Genomic DNA, 19,096 nt, shown 5'->3' with positions numbered 1-19,096 from the left:
TCCGAAAACATGCACAACTGAAAATTGACGATTTTTGATTTATGATGTTCTTGAAAAGAGTGAGCGATATGTTAATTCAAATTACGATAAAAACTACATACTTTTTCAAGTGTGTATGTAATTACCTACCATCATGTCGCTTCCCCGCAGGGGTAGGCAGCGAGAATAGAATGCCATATCACTCTGTCTTTGAAAAGACAAGATTGTTGAAAGGAGTGAGCATTATTTGCCTCGTTCTTGCAGTATTTTAAATATTTTTATTTTTATTATTTTGTTTTGCATTCAAACGTCCGCCGACCGAATTGAATAAGGTTGTGATATTTATATTTGCAACATTGCAATACAGAGAGCGGGGTGTATATTGCCAAGCACAAATGTGCACCAATATTTGCTTTGTCCTAGCGTTGCAAGCAAACAAGAAGTGGGTACTGCTTTGTTTGTAATTCATTCGTTACAGTATTCCATTGTTTATGTTCCACTTCCGTGTCCACGAGGGAAGTGACAAAACTACGTTATACCTATTTATTTTTTATTAAACACTTGTATTATATCACTCAATGAGTTTTATTTCATTAAACACGACTAGTTTCGAAAACTAACAGATGTTTTCTTCTACTGGTGAAAAGTAAAACTAACGATCAAAAATATTTGGGTATATATATATATATATATATATATATATATATATATATATATATATATATATATATATATATATATATATATATATTATATATATATATATATATATATATATATATATATATATATATATATATATATATATATATATATATATATATATATATATATATATATATATATATATATATATATACCCAAATATTTTTGATCGTTAGTTTTACTTTTCACCAGTAGAAGAAAACATCTGTTAGTTTTCGAAACTAGTCGTGTTTAATGAAATAAAACTCATTGAGTGATATAATACAAGTGTTTAATAAAAAATAAATAGGTATAACGTAGTTTTGTCACTTCCCTCGTGGACACGGAAGTGGAACATAAACAATGGAATACTGTAACGAATGAATTACAAACAAAGCAGTACCCACTTCTTGTTTGCTTGCAACGCTAGGACAAAGCAAATATTGGTGCACATTTGTGCTTGGCAATATACACCCCGCTCTCTGTATTGCAATGTTGCAAATATAAATATCACAACCTTATTCAATTCGGTCGGCGGACGTTTGAATGCAAAACAAAATAATAAAAATAAAAATATTTAAAATACTGCAAGAACGAGGCAAATAATGCTCACTCCTTTCAACAATCTTGTCTTTTCAAAGACAGAGTGATATGGCATTCTATTCTCGCTGCCTACCCCTGCGGGGAAGCGACATGATGGTAGGTAATTACATACACACTTGAAAAAGTATGTAGTTTTTATCGTAATTTGAATTAACATATCGCTCACTCTTTTCAAGAACATCATAAATCAAAAATCGTCAATTTTCAGTTGTGCATGTTTTCGGAATGCCCACAAAATGTACTATATCCCAGCAAAAGCGGCATATTTTTTATTTAATATTTACCCGCTACAGGGCAGAAAGTGTTGTTTTTGCATTTTGAAGAAAAGGTATTGTTTAATTTTTTTTTAAATATACAAAATATTTTTCAAATGGAGAAAAAACATTCAGGTTTTACATAAAAAGATCTTTTGCACAGTAAAAAGTTCAAAAAGTGGCTTGATATTTATTTTTAATACAAAACTTTAAAAACGATCTCCTGAAAAATCAAGTTTTTTTGTATACATGACGTTGTTGAAAGGAGTGAGTGATATAACATTCATTGGTACCCAAGGATGTATAAAATCCGTGATTTCTAGATTTTCATTGATGTTTCAACATAATTTTCAAAACACTGCAATAATTAGGCAAATATTACATTCATTGGCGCTCTAGGATTTATTCAATCCGTGATTTAAGATTTTTTTATTGATACCTTAACATAATAATTCAAATACTGCAAAAATGAAGCAAATATAACATTTTGAGTGTGTCCAAATACATGTTCATAAATCTGGATTATCTCCAATGGTAGGAGTTATTTTTTGACATCTCCTCAAAGATGAAGAAGAATATGGAAGTCTGGGCATTTACCGTCATAGGCTGGTTTAAGTGATCACTTTACACACGTGTAACATTCACCAATTCGACCCATTATTGACAACCACACTGCTCAAATTCTTGGAAGTTCTATATATATATATTTACCAATTTTGAAACATTGTTCATGAATCACTAGAACTTCACTTCTATGTGTGTAAAGTGATTACTTAAACCAGTCTATGACGGTCGTCAGCCCCGTCAATGTCCAGACTTCCATATTCTTCTTCATATTTGATGAGAATCAAAAAATAATGCGCAAATATAACATTGGTAATATAGTATGTATAAATTCTGCGATTCAGTTTTAAAAATTCATATCTCAACATAATATTAAAAATACCGCAAGAACGAAACAAATACTGCATCCATTGGTACTCTAGGATGTATAAAATCTGTGATTCAATATTTTTATTCATATCTCAACAAAGATAAAGAAGAATATTATTCCACAAAGACTATTTGTTAGATGTTAATTCCCTAAGTTCGTGTAAATTTAAAAATTTGCTTAGAAAATTTATAGAAGTGACAGATTTAAGCTCCTTTTTCTTTTAGCACATGATCGCTAGCTTTTTACTTTTTTACGTCGTCATCTTTTTTATGTTTTAAAGTTTTTAATTTTAATTTTAAAAAAAATAATTGTTTACTGAGAGTCAAGTATTTTTTTGTATTTTATATTAAGTTTTTTGTATTTTGTATTAACTAATTTTACCTTTACCCTTATACCCTGTACTATGACTGTTTATTTTGTATACCCACACACAGGCCATGCCTTTGTGGGATCTTTTTTTGTATTTATTTTTATATTTTATTAATATTTTTTATATATGAATTTATGCTATGTAATGCAAAAGAATTTAAAATAAAAAAAATAATAAAAATATGGAAGTTCAATTGCACACTGATTTTCTTTCACGGATACTTTACACGCATGTGTGTTTTCTTTTTTCTTTCTTTTCATTTAACCTGAATGTTTTTTTGAATCTCTGAATGTATTTTAATAGTTATTATAACATAAATGTGGAATTGTTTAATTGGCTTTTTTTAACGTAACTATTTTTGTTAATGTAATGTAATGTTTATTATTGTTAATGAAACTATTGTTTATTATATCATTTTTTATATGTAAAGCTGTAGAATTCTTGAACAAATATTTTTAAAAAACTCAGAGCCGGGTACAGTTAGTTATAAAAAAAACTTACAACAAAGTGAACTTCAATTAATTAATTCAGCAGTCACATTGTACATAGTAATAATATCTATCCATTTTTGTTTTTTTTTTAAAATATTTTAAATGGTTAAATACCACTATTTCTTTAAATGTATTGCATCGAATCACATCGGATTAAAAAAAAACTGCTTTTACCAAGTAAAATTCAAATAAAAAACAAATTTAATGACTGGTTTTCAATTAAACTTCATCCATTAACCGGCAGCAGTATAACAATAATTTCGATAAATCTCTTAGTCTAAGTTTACATTGTAATGGGCGTTATTCAATCCCCCGCTGGAATAATACCCCGAAAACCATGAAATGTTTGTTTTCAATCAAGTATTATGCAAACTTGGAGCCGTGCTGTTTTTGGTGATTCGTACTCGCGACTACTAATAAAAAAAAGCTTTCAACGATTTTACGAAACATTTTAAATTGAATTATAAAAACATTTTCAAAAAATATATATTTTAAGGAAGAAGAAACACGTAAATATTGAAAAGCAAAATACAAATTTATAAGACATATTTAAGGCCCAGCATTCAATGAGTCGCAACTAAAATATTTTACGTTTAATTGACTTTTTTCTTAACCTCTAAGCTGCTCGATTTCGAGTGTCAAACTTTCCGTCCCGTACTGGATTATTTACATTACAATAGTTTTGACAAAAAAAGCATTATTTTTATAGTGAAACTTTCGGATATCCATCATAGATGTTCACAGTACACAATGCACTTTACTTATTATGTTTTTATGGTGTATTTACACAAAAATATTAACATTTACGGACTCGCGGCCTAAAGTATGCCGGCTGTATAGAAGACGCGGCTGTCGTATCTGCGGAGCACGAGCCGACCGGAAGTATTCACGATAAAGTTGACACTAAATTAAAATAATTTTGATATTTTATGACTACGTAAAGTTGAAAAACGACTATGCATGCGTTCCGCAGTCAACGGTACTTCTATAAAAAACGACAATAGATGCGATCCGCAGCTTACGGGTTAAAACACAGTTTTTGTATTTTTAAAATAAGTTTTACTTCGAAATAATTATAGGGGTTTCAAAACAAAAGAGTTATCAAAAGGTAAGGAGTCAAAAAAAATATATACATTTATTTTCAATTTTTTTTATTTTAAAAAATTATCGGGCGTGGAAAGACGTGTCACCTCTTTGGCCGTTGGGCGGCGAATGAGTTCTGTCTTTGCGAATATCCCTTTAAGACCAAGTGCTACATATGGGATAGAGACCAAAGCAGACACAGCTAGAACCAAATATCTTTTAAGAACATCATAAGAATAATCGGTGGGTTTTGTACGCGAAGAGTACTGCATGTGGAAGAGGTAAAGATTGTTTGCAAAGACGAAGTGGTGTGGCGTTCTATTCTCTCTGCCTACCCTTGCGGGAATCTGCATGACAGTTAGTTAGTTAGTTAAATTGTAAATTAATATTCTATTAAAACTTTTGATAAGGCTTGTTGTGCAGAGTCTAAGAAGCATATCTGGCAAGAGTCTACGAGATAGAATAAGGAATACCAGGATAAGGGAAATTTGCGAGATCGAAGATGTCGTTAGGTGGGGAAGGCAACGAAGGAGGTGGGTTCGATTCCCAGGGGGGTGATAATAAATATTAGTGATTTAACACCATTTAACACCAACCCCCCCTTACATTGTAATGCACGGCCAACCCCAAGGTAGACGACTCCCGGGCAAACCAGCAAAGAGATAGCTGGGAATCGACATCGCAGGAGGCTAATCCATCTTAAAAACATGCCACAAGGCAGAAGAAGAAGAAGAATATTAGGTATATAGGAGAGTATAGAATGGCAAACCAACTTTTATTTCCTCATTAGTGTTTGATCCACAAAAACATCGTACTGCTTATCTTAGATAATGGAAGAATGGACTCAATCTAATTACTCTTTCTTTCTTTAAGAAAAGATAAACACAATTATGGTCTAAACAACAGAACACGTCATTGTATAAGCCGCAGTGAAAAAGGAAACATTTTTCCTGAGGCATGTTGAAAAATGCCTTTGAGAAAAGTACACGCAAAGAATTCTACATTTCACTTAATTAAGGAAAAACGTTGCTTTTTTTATATTTTAAAATTATACTTTAAGACTCAATATACGAAAAATCGTATTTTGATTTTCTTTAAACCCAGGTAACTTTTGACATGATTGATTTTTTAAATTAAAATACCGTTTTTGAATTAAAAAAATAAGTTTTCTTGGAAATAAATATAGGATTTTTGAAAAGAAGGAGTCAATAAAAGGTAAGAAGGAAAATTATATTTTTAAAATACACATCTTTAAAAAAACTTAAATTCCAATGTGGATACTAGAAAAAAAATTGTGCGCGAAAATACGTCCGACCCCTAGAGTGGCCGTTCGCCTAGAACAGGGGCGGCTGAAAACGTTTGAAAAGTGGTGCTACAGGCGCATATTGGGGATTCATTGGCCGGAATATGTAAGGAATAACGAGGTATTAAGCATGGCTGGGGAGTCTAGATGCTTACTTAATAAAGTAAAACAATAGCGAGCTTAATGGATGGGCCATAATATAAAACACCCAGACCTGCTTCTTACGATTGCGGAAAGCATGTGCGAAGGCACAAATTTTATTTATCCTACATAGACCAAATTATATCCCACATGCATTGTAGCGAGAACGCCGAGTTAAAGAGACAAGCGGAGGGTAGAGAAAGAATCAAACCAATCATCATAATTGTAACCCACTAAGAACATACGATGCAATGCCCTACTGGAAATTCAACAGTGATGACAGAATAAAAAAAATAATGTGTGGCCAGACAATTAAACTGATAAAAGATACTTATTATTCCCAAGTACCCGAGTACCTAAATTTATTATATGAAAAACAGTACCTTCATTAGGTTTAGTTCTGATTAATTTTTACCTCCTTTTATATCCTGGCGTACTCATGTACTCCTGGTACTTATACCAATTTCATGCCTCAAACTAGGTTGTTCTGAACGTTTCAGCAGACTTCTATCACCATAACGGTTCTCCGCAGGGGTGGGCGTAGAGATTAGAACGCCACACGCTCTATTTTTGCAAATATTATTCGCCTCTTCCACATTCATACATCTATATCTATACAAACCCGCTGATTATTTCGAAGAAATAATTAGGGTTAGAAGAAATAGCTATGTAAGAATGCTGGTGAAGAAGTAATATGGGATGAAGACAGCCTCACTCACCTCAATCTTCCCTCTACCATCCTGGCAGTCAGCATCGCTGAATCTCACAGAGTGCAGTCTCAGCAGCACGCTGTACCCCTGAGGAGACAGGAGTCGGACAGACAGGTCTGCAGAAGGTGGAGGAGCTCGAGGGTAGTTCACGTGTAACACTGATCCAGTTGTTGAATTGCCAAGCTGGATAACACGCTCTTCTTCAGCGAAACCAACTTCAATCAAAGAAATAAACCACCATATAAATAAATTCAGTAAATAATATTATTGATTAAATTATAAGCATATTGGGTTTGTTAAATGGAGACTAAAAATGCGTCAATATGCTTTTGTTTTTGAGGTAAATACAGATTCGCACAGGCCACAGTGGATTGATGAGCTGTTTTTATCATTTCAATATATTGATAGCTGTATGGACGATGGTGCAACACCTTAATACGCCCCTCATTTGTCAATGCATTGCACTGTTTTTTGTACAAAAAGGCAACAACTGGAGGTGCGATTCAAAAATCTTAATAAAACTTAATTAAGAGACATTAAATCTGTCAAAAGTCATAGAGATTTTAGTCATAGAGGCATTAGAAAATATGAATCAAAATTGGACACAAAGGTGAATACTTTAAAAATGGTACGGAAGGTGTAAAATTGCCTTGAGCAAGTAACTTTATCTCAACTCTACAGGTCTTCTCCTGTTGAATTTTTTGTGGTTTACTCATCACCAAGGTGGCAGTTTCAATGCTAAGAAGTTTCAATTAATAGGCTACAGCCGGCCATCTTTCATCATGAACAAGGCAAATAATGTGTGCAACAATACTTAGAAAAATTAACAAACTTATATGCATTTTTTTTACCGATTTTGTAGACAGCGGTGAATCCTTTCCCTGAAGGATGATCTCCCGTACGCAGCCGCAGTTCGAGAGATTCTCCTTTGGACAGGAATGCTCCATCAGCGAGATGTTCAGCTTCCAAGAATGGACGTAAAGGGCCACCCTCTCCTATTGATACTTCCAAAGCTGAACCAGCTTCTAATGAGTGCTCCGTGATTTCAAGCCAAACTCGTTTTCCTATATAAAAAAATAACACGTAGAAATTAGTTTTGAATAAATTAGTTAATATAAATTATTTAAAAATATGAGAATATTCGTGTGAGTTGCAATGCAACCTTTTTAAAGTGATATTTTAGTCCCTTGATCTATTTAGAACATTACTATCTATCTGCAAAAAACAATCAACAAATTACCATCTTTCCCTAAATTCCTTTACGCTTTTAAGCTTGTTAAAAGACAGCCAAAGTAGGTTATATTAAAAGCAAAGTGATATCTTTCTAAACATTTAAACACATTTTCAGTCAGAGTGGAGGATAGTTTTAAATTTATAGGATAGTTTGTGTATCCTTACCTGGTGGCGCTATTATGGTGTACGTGCAATCCAGTTTCGTCAGTAGAAAATATGGCCAGTTTGGGCTCTTCACAGTTCCATGCCTAGCCGTGAGAGTTTGCTTTGGGCAGGCCGATACATCCACGGCTCTCCATCGAGCGCTGAATCCCGCGCCAGTTATCGAGTAGTCTGTTTTTACACCAATCAAGGCACTTTTCCCAATAGTCACAAAGTCAAACCTTCGCATATCTGTATCATAACTACCACATATACGAGCAGCATCTGATTGAGGTATGCCATAAACGAGGCTTTTAGTCTGGAAAAGAAAACATAACCAATAAATATGTTCAACAAAATTGGATCTCTTTTGTATATTAATGAATAATATTTAGTTTCAATTCTTGTTTTAAGAGATACTTGAATAAAAAACGAAGAACAATTAAAGATATCCTCAATGATCAGTTTCTGTTTTATTGAATTGATCTATATAAAAACTCCTCAGGGCAAACTATTCAAGCAAAGGCAAAATAGAAAGTCGACGCAATGTGGGCAGAAGAAAAATCTTCTGGCTCCGAAATATACGAGACTCGACGGAGGTCAGAACCATCGAGGCGCTATTTAAAGCTGCCCAATACAAGGAAAATAACATTTTACTGATAGTCGACGTCAACAAGACATAACATGACATGAACAGAAGAAGAAGACGAAGAAATATTAACTCCCATCATCTACCGGATGTTAAAGTATCAACAAACTGTGATCGCACTTCTTCATCACATCTTTTATCATAAATGTATACATAGTTCTACTAATGATGCTCAGAAGCAAAGATTTGATATTTTGATGGATTTGAGTAGGCTTAGAAAAATGGTAAAAAGTGTGAGAGTTAAACTAGGTGGCTGTTAATCTATCTATACAATAGTACAAAAATTTGAGAGACCAAGAAATAAATACCTAAATATAGTAGAATGTTTGAATGACATACATACCTCGACAAAGTCGTAAAGACAGTCTTTTTGAAACTCCATGTCAATTTTGGAAAACTGTATGACCAGTCTGGTATTTTCTGGCCCGGTGAGCTTCACATAATAGTCTAGGTTATTCGGATAATTTCCAGGATAATTTGGCGAGATTAATCTTCCTTCAGTATCATTGATCGTTTTGTTGAGTTTCAAATTCGGTTCGAACGATTGGTTCTTTCTCTTGCAGACGTATCCTCCGACGTGTGAGCATTTTTGGGATGTCCAATACAAACCGCTGGGAAGCATGGGTGTCGGTGAGGTCATCCATTGGATTCCAAGGCACATCGGGTTTTCAGGATCTGGTAGTTCAAGGACGTCTAGTTCTTCGGGACTCTTGCCAGGAAGCCAGCCCGAGAAGGTGACTCTGGTACCATCAGCCCAATCGTAAGTTCCAAGCCCTGACACTCTTGCACCTAGCCAGTAGATGGCACTATTTGAGTACTCGGCGCTGTTTCTGATAGTGGCTGTGAGGAATTTCTCTTCGTCCGCTGTGAAGATGGATGCCAATTCAGCTCTCGCTCCCCTACAGATTTGCTGGGCAGTCGACCAGGTGACCTCGGGGTAGCTGACGATGAGGTAGCAGGAATCGTTGAACAGCTTTTGGCGGTCGTCTGAACACTCCATTACTGTAACAAAAAAAGTTTACTCCTAGTTTTCCACGATAATTATTGTATTTATTAACTTGGGGTAGGCAGAGAGAATAAAATACACGTCACTTTGTCTTTTCAACTTTCTTCTTGTACTAAATTCATAAATAATACTATTCAAAATGGTACATATTTTAAACAAAACGTTTGATTTATTTTCCAAAAAAAAAATTGAATAACATCATCGGCCATATATATAAAATATCTTCCGAATGAAATATAAAAAAACGGCCGGTTTTCTCGGCTGAAAATCCATCACTGTATTGAACACATCAAACCAAGAATAACATCAATAAAAAAGTATTCATACTTTTTTATAATCCTATAAAGTTGGTTGTTCTTAAAATATGTAGCTCATATCTCGACAGTATGAAACTCATTTGCAGTAAAACCTACATTTCTTTATATTATGATCACGTATTATAAAACACTTTGATTATTATGCAAAATAGTTGTATAACCTGTTTTCATACATAATGTCATAAAAAAACTAAATACAAAAGAGCTATTCATAAATGGATAATGGAAATCTGTTGATCTGAAATAGATTGCATCATTCAGCCATGTCGTATTTTATTGTATGTCATTCTTCTTTGAAAAACATCAATTGTTCCTCTTTATATGAAAGAAAATAAAAGTCTGAGAATCCCAGGGCTTACGACCTGGCATTTGGCTAGTTTAAGCGTTCACGTGCGTAACGTTCATCATTCTGCCCATTATAGAACATCCATATTGCATTAATTCTTAAAATCTGTACATTTCCAATGGTCTCAGACAGAACTTTCCACATGTCAGTACGATTTTCGATACGTTAAGAAATTGGTGAAGTACTTATTTAGCTTGTTCCGTTTGCCCTGGGTTGCTCAAACTTCCATCTTCTTTCATGTAAAAAGGAAAAATATATGTTTTATATTAAGTTGATATCCGTACGATAATATTGAGATCATATCCGTACGATGAAAAATCTGATAACAAAGTGTCTGATATAAAAAAGATATCAATATTATAAAGGTATTTCAACTTGATATGAAACATGTATTATAACTTTTTTAAACTTTTTTTTATTAACATAAATTGTATACATTTATTTTAATCACAAATTTAAGCATATTTAATTTTTTTTGCAGAGAACCACTAAGCCACTTTGTGTGTCTTGTCGGTGGAGTTCTTTTTGAATACATTTTTTTTTTGTTTTTAACCATTTTAACCTAATATACACACAAAAAAGAGGGAAAAATTAAGAATATAAACATTTTACAATTTTCATAAAATTCACTCTCGATCATTCACCCATTTCTTTATTTTGCCTTTGTTATATAGGCTTGTAGTAGTACGCACTCCCTATCACGCACATAAATATGGTCCAAACACGAGCTAGTCGTGATCTGTTGTATGACAGCTTCCCTAGTTGTATCATTTATGCACCTTGTCATACCATGTGATGCCATCATATTTTCATATGTCAGAACAGCGGTATCTTTAGAGTCCAGCAAATTAATGTTGATATCACCAATTAATATCACTTCTCCTTTCCTTTAATATTATTCAGCAGGTTATCTATTTGTTTGATATAAAATTCATTTGTTCGTGTTAGTCTTTCCTTTTTTATGAAAGAAGATGAAAGTCTGAGCATCTTAGGGCTTACGACCTGGCATTTAGCTGGCTTCACTTTATACACTTGTGCAACGTTCACAATGGTGAATGCTTCATTTATAAAAAAGGGAAGAATGATATATACTTCTTACACCTTTAAAATTGATATCTCATACGTATGGTAAATAATTCAGTATCCGATATAGTAATAATAGTATCAATATTGTAAATTTTCTATGATAAAGTTTAAAAAATAAGTGTTTTGAAATGTATAATTGTATGTAACTTTGTTTTAAAATCACTATAAATATTTTATTATAACTTAATTATAATGTCTACCGGTTAGCTTCGAAACCGCATTTAATTATAAAAAGGAAAATCACAAAGTTAGTGCTTCAAATATAAATTATATTTTAAAATGTGCCTATGATACGAGAAAACTCAGCGAAGACACGTTTTTGTAATTTGTTATTATGTGTCAAATAAAAAAAAATTACGCTTTCCCTGCCGCCTTGTGAGGTCTAAAGGGTCGTTTTTCTAATTTAACCGACGTTTTACTTTAAACGCTAAACTTTGAATTAGAAAGTTCGGTATGCAAAGTGCATTTCCTCTGTAAAGCTTGCGGAAGTTTACATTATAATTTATCATAAATCCCTTTAGCAGTAAGCTACTTTTATAAAGAAACTTTTATGTAGTCTTGTAAAGTTCACAGTGTTTGATCGCTTTTTTTCGCTGGGGACGGGGAATGAGAAAGCTTTTCTAAACTAACTCAAAATGCACATGCGGTCAAATTACCTCGTAATAAATTTATGATACAGAGTGCATAATTTTATTTATTTATTTATTTATTTATTTTCATAATACATAGATACATTCAATATACATATTCATTTCATATACACATTTATTATACGTATTACGGCTCTTTAGACATGGCCTGTGTTGAGCCGAATACTAACATGGTAATACAAGGTTTATATATATATTTTTTTAATTTTTAATATACATTATTTTTTTTAATGATTAGATTATAAACATAACATACAGGAGATACAAAAATAATTTATGTTTTAAGGTTTTTCAGTGTGATAATTACACCTGGACTTTAATTAATTCACTTTCCACCTTGTCCCTTCCAATGTTAAGTAACCATCGACGGACACTGTTCTTAAAGACCTGATCACTCCTGGAAATCTTAATGATTTCGGGCAGCAAATTAAATATTTTTGTATAATATGAACAGAGAGAAAATAAAATATATGAAAAACAGTAATGGTAACTTACAATAGCAATTTTTATATTGAACACTGGATTATTCACCCTGATTTGATGAGGTAATTTTTTAAAGGTGTCTCTACTTGATATGAAACGTGTATCGTTCTTCCCTTTTTATGAAAGAGAGGGGGAAGTTTGAGCATCAGAGGGCTTACGGCCTGGCATTTGGTTGGCTTAAGCGATCACTTTATACACTTGTGTAATATTCACCTTTCTGCCCATAATTGAATCACGGGAATCGAGCCCTGGGCCTCTAGCATGGTAGCTAAGCAAGCTTACCATTACATATATATACAGAGAGAAGTGTACACATTTCGTATTAAGGTGCTTAAAATAATGTTTTGGCATCTTATGGATTTCTTAATGTGTATATATATATATATATATATATATATATATATATATATATATATATATATATATATATATATATATATATATATATATATATATATATATATATATATATATATATATATATATATATATATATATTGTATATACATATATATATATATATATATATATATATATATATATATATATATATATATATGTATAAATATATATATATATATATATATATATATATATATATATATATATATATATATATATATATATATATATATATATATATATATATATATATATATATATATATATATATATATATATATATATGTACATACTTATATACATATATACACATATCAACCCTGTTATTTTGATTATTTATGAGGACAATTTCTAATTATTAATCTCATAGAAGTTTAGCATATTGCTTTATTTAACTCCCTGAGCTTTCCGTGCGAAAAAGCGCAGACAATTAATTAAACTAGGGATAGCAAGCTACTGAGTGTTAACTAAGGAAGCAAAAAATAAAAGTTGAAAATGGGTCGTCTGCTTTGCAAATGACTTGCAATCTGCTTGCAGTTTAAATTGGGGACATTTTGCGACGGAGACAATTTATTATTTTAAACTCCTTAATTGCGAACTTGCATTTTGAAAAAAAAATACTGAATTTTTTTTATGTATTAATTTTTAAATCAAATACAGATTTTTTGAGTCTACTTAGTTGTATTTTATTAACAAAAACACATATAAAATTAATATGTGATAATTGTTTCGCCTCGTTATGGCATTTTCAAACGAATGTCATTCGTTTCATTTTCAAAATAAATATCAAGCCACTTATTGAACTTTTTATTGTGTAACAAATCTTTTTAGGTAAAACCTAAATGATTTTTTTTGCCATTTGAAAAAAATTTTGTTTATTTAAAAAAATAATTAAACAATATATTTTCTTCGAAATGCAAAAACAACACTTTCTGCCCTGTAGCGGGTAAATATTACGTTAAAATATGCCGCTTTTGCTGGGACATGGTACGTTTTCTTGACATTCCGAAAACATGCACAACTGAAAATTGACGATTGATGATATATGACGTTGTTGAAAGGAGTGAGCGATATGTATAAATGTATGGAAATTGTATCTAATTGTATTAAAAAACGAAACTATATTAAATAAATAAAAATAAATACAAAAGATATGGACTGCATAGTGAAAAAACGAAATCTCTCGAGATCTAGGACATTATAAAATTCCAACCACTCTGGTTTTTTTTTAAATTAATTGCCACATATAATAAATAATAGCTCTGCTTTGAGTCTCATTATATGTGTTTTATATAACACGAGAGTAATATGAATTTACGTGATAATAACTCGTAACGTTTCCTGGTAGTAGTATGAACTATGCACAGCTTTTTATCATTCTGGTTATAAATGTCTGTTTAATACCGAAGAAAAAAGAACTAAAAGATCATTTTCCCCTCACTTATGCTAAAGATTCGTATGTTCAGCTATATAATACTTTATGAACCCATATACAGAAAATTAACGGTTACTGCTCATTCAAATTGAGTAGATCATAAACCTACTTATTGTACGAGGTGGCGTAACTATATAGAAAAGTAATTTTAAACCAATAAAAAAAGGTTTTTTTTCATGATTTTTAGCGCCAATGTGATAAAGGCCATCTGTCTTTCTAAGTGTTATTAGATTGAAGCAATTTAGTAAGTTTCAATATTTTAGTACCTATCTAAAAATATATTATGATAAAAAAATTAATTAACATAGAAATTGGGTGCGTAAAACAATGTTGTCCATTTATTTTTTTTAATATGAAAGAAGATGGAAGTATTTCAGGGCTTACGACTAAGCTTTGCTTAAATCAGCCAATGCCAAGTCGTAAGCCCTGTAATGCTCAGATTTACATCTTCGTTCATATAAAATACGAGAGATTTTTCATATCAAGTTGAGACACCTATAATATTGATGTATCATTCGTATATATACATTAAAATTCCCGAATTTAACAACTAGTCAAACAGACATCCAAAATCATTAAATAAGTACTAGAATTTGAAAGGAATCCACCAGCATTGCATGTACACAGGCATAAAAGTTCATATTATTTTTTGACATCTCATCAAAGATGAAGAAGAATATGGAAGTCTGGGCATTTACGGGGCTGACGACCGTCAAAGGCTGGTTTAAGTGATCACTTTACACACGTGTAACATTCACCAATTCTACCCATTATTGACTACCACACTACTCAAATTCTTGGAAGTTCTACATATATGAACCAATTTATAAACCTAGTTCTTGAATCACTAGAACTTCCCTAGACACATCTATTGGTGACATGTAAAGAAGCTTTTTACTAAGCAGAAACTCTTTTATTAGTATGTGAGGTCCGAATCATGGATTACAATCACACACATGAGAAACGTGTGTGATTATAGTGTGGTTGTCAATAATGGGTAGAATTGGTGAATGTTACACGTGTGTAAAGTGATTACTTAAACCAGCCTATGACGGTCGTCAGCCCCGTAAATGCCAAGACTTCTATATTCTTCTTCATCTTTGATGAGATGTCAAAAAAGTATATGACAATAACTCCTGTAATTGGAGATAATCCAGATTTTGTGAACAAGTATTTGGACACACTCAAAATGTTGTAAATAAAAATTCATGCTGTATAGATGTTCAATAATGAGCAGAATGGTTAACGTTACACAAGTGTATAGCGTAATCACTTACACCAGACCAATGCCAGGTCGTAAGCCCCGTAAATACGCAGACATCCATATTCTTTTTCATCTATTTTTCATCGATAGTATTATTTATGATTGCAGTTATTTTTGCTCCACCCTATAGCTTCCAGAACAATCCTCGTACATAATTAATGATTTCCAATACGATTTCAATCTGGCAGAAAAAATATTTTTTCTGTTCTTTTCTTATGACCTTATTTTATTATCTTTCTCAAATATCTATAAAATATATTATTCCACTCTATCTGTCTATTTTTTCTTATCGTTACGATACTTTTCTTTACCTACTCGGATTATTCATCGTTTTGAAATATGTTTTTTCTTTCTTGTTTCATAACACACAGGAACACAAATAAATCAGAGAGGATAAAATCGAATCATCTCGGTTATACTTGAAACGTTGGCGTTTTGTATAAAATATGCTACTTTTGACCCTTATGTACTAAACAATCAATGGTGAATAAGGCACCACATCTAATCAATGCTGCGTTCATTTGATTGCTAATTTTATGATGGTAAGGATTGTTTTATAAATATTTTATTGACCTTTAACCCTGGGTTGATATGGGAATAATTACTTATTTATAATTTAAATTTAACTCGGTAAATACCATTTTTTCTTATAATTTATTGTGATACGTGTTTCAGTGCATTCTGCATTATTTTCTAACGCCGTATGTGATCCAGTATGCATCGAAAGACGTGTCACAATAGATTATCACGAAATCAAATAATTAAGCTTAAAATTAAAGCTTATCTATTACGTCCACATTTTTTTAAAACGAACCATTTCTTTGTCGAGACATTACTTAAATAATTTAGTAATGACGACAAAGGAGCGTTGTGTGAAATTTATCATGTATTTTTATTATATATTTTATTTTTGGTATTCATAAAATTTAAGTGTAAAATTTATTCAAACCCGCACCCGATGGTGCGTAGGGCACTGCATCATATAAACGCAGTGTTACCTTGATCGTTAACACATGAAGGAAAGGTGATCAGCCCTCCGCTTCAGGTACCAGTCCAGGGTAATATTGAATAAATATTAGAGTGAAAAAAATCACTTATATTTATAGTTAAATTAATAATTTCTTAAATAAGTTTTAATCTAATTTGAGAAACTTGTAATAATTTATTACTAAAATAGTATTATGCAAGCAAAATACACGAGTGTATGAATAAGGAGTTCTGGAACAAGTTTGTAATTACAAACTACAAATTACACTTGCAGTTAAGTGCTTTAGATATTAATTAAAGTGTGTTTTTTCTCCTTAAAGCGGTAATATTTTAAGGGAAAGATAAATAAGAAAGGATATTTTAACTGCTCATTTCTGCTCCATTTAAAATAGAGAAATAAAAACTAACTAACTAACCATCACGCCGCTTCCCCGCAGGGGTAGGCAGAGAGAATCGAACGCCACACCACTCTGTCTTTGCAAACATTCTTTGCCTCTTCTACATTCATGCATCTCCTCATACATACCCGACGATTATTACGACTCCTGACCCGGCCGCTTTCAAGTATTTGACATACCTGATTGTGCCAAGTTTTCCTCGGTCGTCCTCTGCTTCTTTTTCCAACTACATTCGCTCCATAAATTTTGCTATGTTAATTAACGTTACAATTTATTACAGTAATTCGAAACTAGAAATCGGTTCAGGAATATACAATAGTAATATAATTTTGTCATACGAAGCTATGCGTGCTTTTGGCTGTAAAGTTTTTTTTTGGTATTTCATGTTTAAATGTTAAATGAACGTAGGCTTTAATTAATATATTTATCTTTTGATCTACATATATATATATATATATATATATATATATATATATATATATATATATATATATATATATATATATATACACATAAATATATGAAAAAGATTAAAAGATGATTATATATATATATATATATATATATATATATATATATATATATATATATATATATATATATATATATACATATATGTATATATATATATTTATATATATATATATATATATATATATATATATATATATATATATATATATATATATATATATATTTATATATATATATATATATATATATATATATATATATATATATATATATATATATATATATATATATATATATATATATATATATATATATATATATTTATATATATATATATATATATATATATATATATATATATATATATATATATATATATATATATATATATATAAATATATATATATTTATATATACATATATATATATATATATATATATATATATATATATATATATATATATATATATATATATATATATATATTTATATATATATATATATAAATATATATATATATATATATATATATATATATATATATATATATATATATATATATAAATATATGTATATATATATATATATATATATATATATATTTATATATATTTATATATATATATATATATATATATATATATATATATATATATATATATATATATATATATATATATATATAAATATATATATATATATACATATATGTATATATATATATATATATATATATATATATATATATATATATATATATATATATACATAAATATATATACAATATTTATATATATATATATATATATATATATATATATATATATATATATATATATAAATATATTTATATATATATATATATATATATATATATATATATATATATATATATATATATATATATATATATATATATATATATATATATATATATATATATATATATATATATATATATATACATATACACATATATATATATATATATATATATATATATATATATATATATATATATATATATATATATATATATATATATATATAATCATCTTTTAATCTTTTTCAGATTATTTAAACATTTAATCTGTACGAAATATTATATTTTTATATTTATGTATGAAAATAAACCTATTTATTTTATTATATAGTTTATTTAGGGTAGTTAAGTTGAAATTTACTTGATTTCGACGTAGATACTGCAGATTACAGAGATATAATATATACATACATACATTTTTTTTTAAAATAATTTTATTACACAGAAATTTAGTCACAATCATTTATAATACTTTTATTCTCAGAAGACTGTTACAAATTATAACTTTAAAAAAAATTGACTCAATATATTGTACAAAGTTGTGTTGCTTTGCAAAAAACAAAGAAACGTTTTAAGCTATTAAGTTTCTTGAAAAAACTAGGTAACGTTACGTCGCCATATTGGTTTTTCTTTTATTTCAAATTGGGATACCTCATTAAATTTGTATCTATGTATATTAAATTTGTTCCAATATTAAATTCAAGTAAAATTGTAAATAAAAACACTCGTTTATTACCACTGAATAGTTGGTAATAAACAAGTGTTTTTATTTACGATTTAATCTTGTCTTACCACAAAGTGAATGCCGAAACTGTAAATAAAATCAATTTGACTTGGTAAATTCCACTG

The 19,096-nt window shown here is 29.9% G+C and overlaps 1 protein-coding gene across 1 annotated transcript in view; it reads right to left on the bottom strand.

Moving 5' to 3' along the window:
• The window catches only part of LOC148304683 (uncharacterized), a 74,678-nt gene that overhangs the window by 38,897 nt on the left and 16,685 nt on the right, over positions 1 to 19,096 (bottom strand). Inside the window, exons 3-6 of the mRNA XM_088267834.1 lie at positions 8,919 to 9,577; positions 7,951 to 8,245; positions 7,404 to 7,616; positions 6,562 to 6,767 (exon numbers count right to left, since the gene is read on the bottom strand). Of these exons, the coding sequence (XP_088123960.1) occupies positions 6,562 to 6,767; positions 7,404 to 7,616; positions 7,951 to 8,245; positions 8,919 to 9,577 (1,373 nt within the window). The remainder of the gene's footprint in view (positions 1 to 6,561; positions 6,768 to 7,403; positions 7,617 to 7,950; positions 8,246 to 8,918; positions 9,578 to 19,096) is intronic.

Source organism: Brachycentrus maculatus, unplaced genomic scaffold, assembly GCF_059751285.1.
Source record: "Brachycentrus maculatus isolate JH-2025_06_01 unplaced genomic scaffold, ASM5975128v1 h1tg000306l, whole genome shotgun sequence".
Taxonomy (NCBI): domain Eukaryota; kingdom Metazoa; phylum Arthropoda; class Insecta; order Trichoptera; family Brachycentridae; genus Brachycentrus; species Brachycentrus maculatus.
The sequence above is the reverse complement of the archived record's forward strand: the minus strand, read 5'-3'. Positions and strand labels throughout refer to the sequence as shown.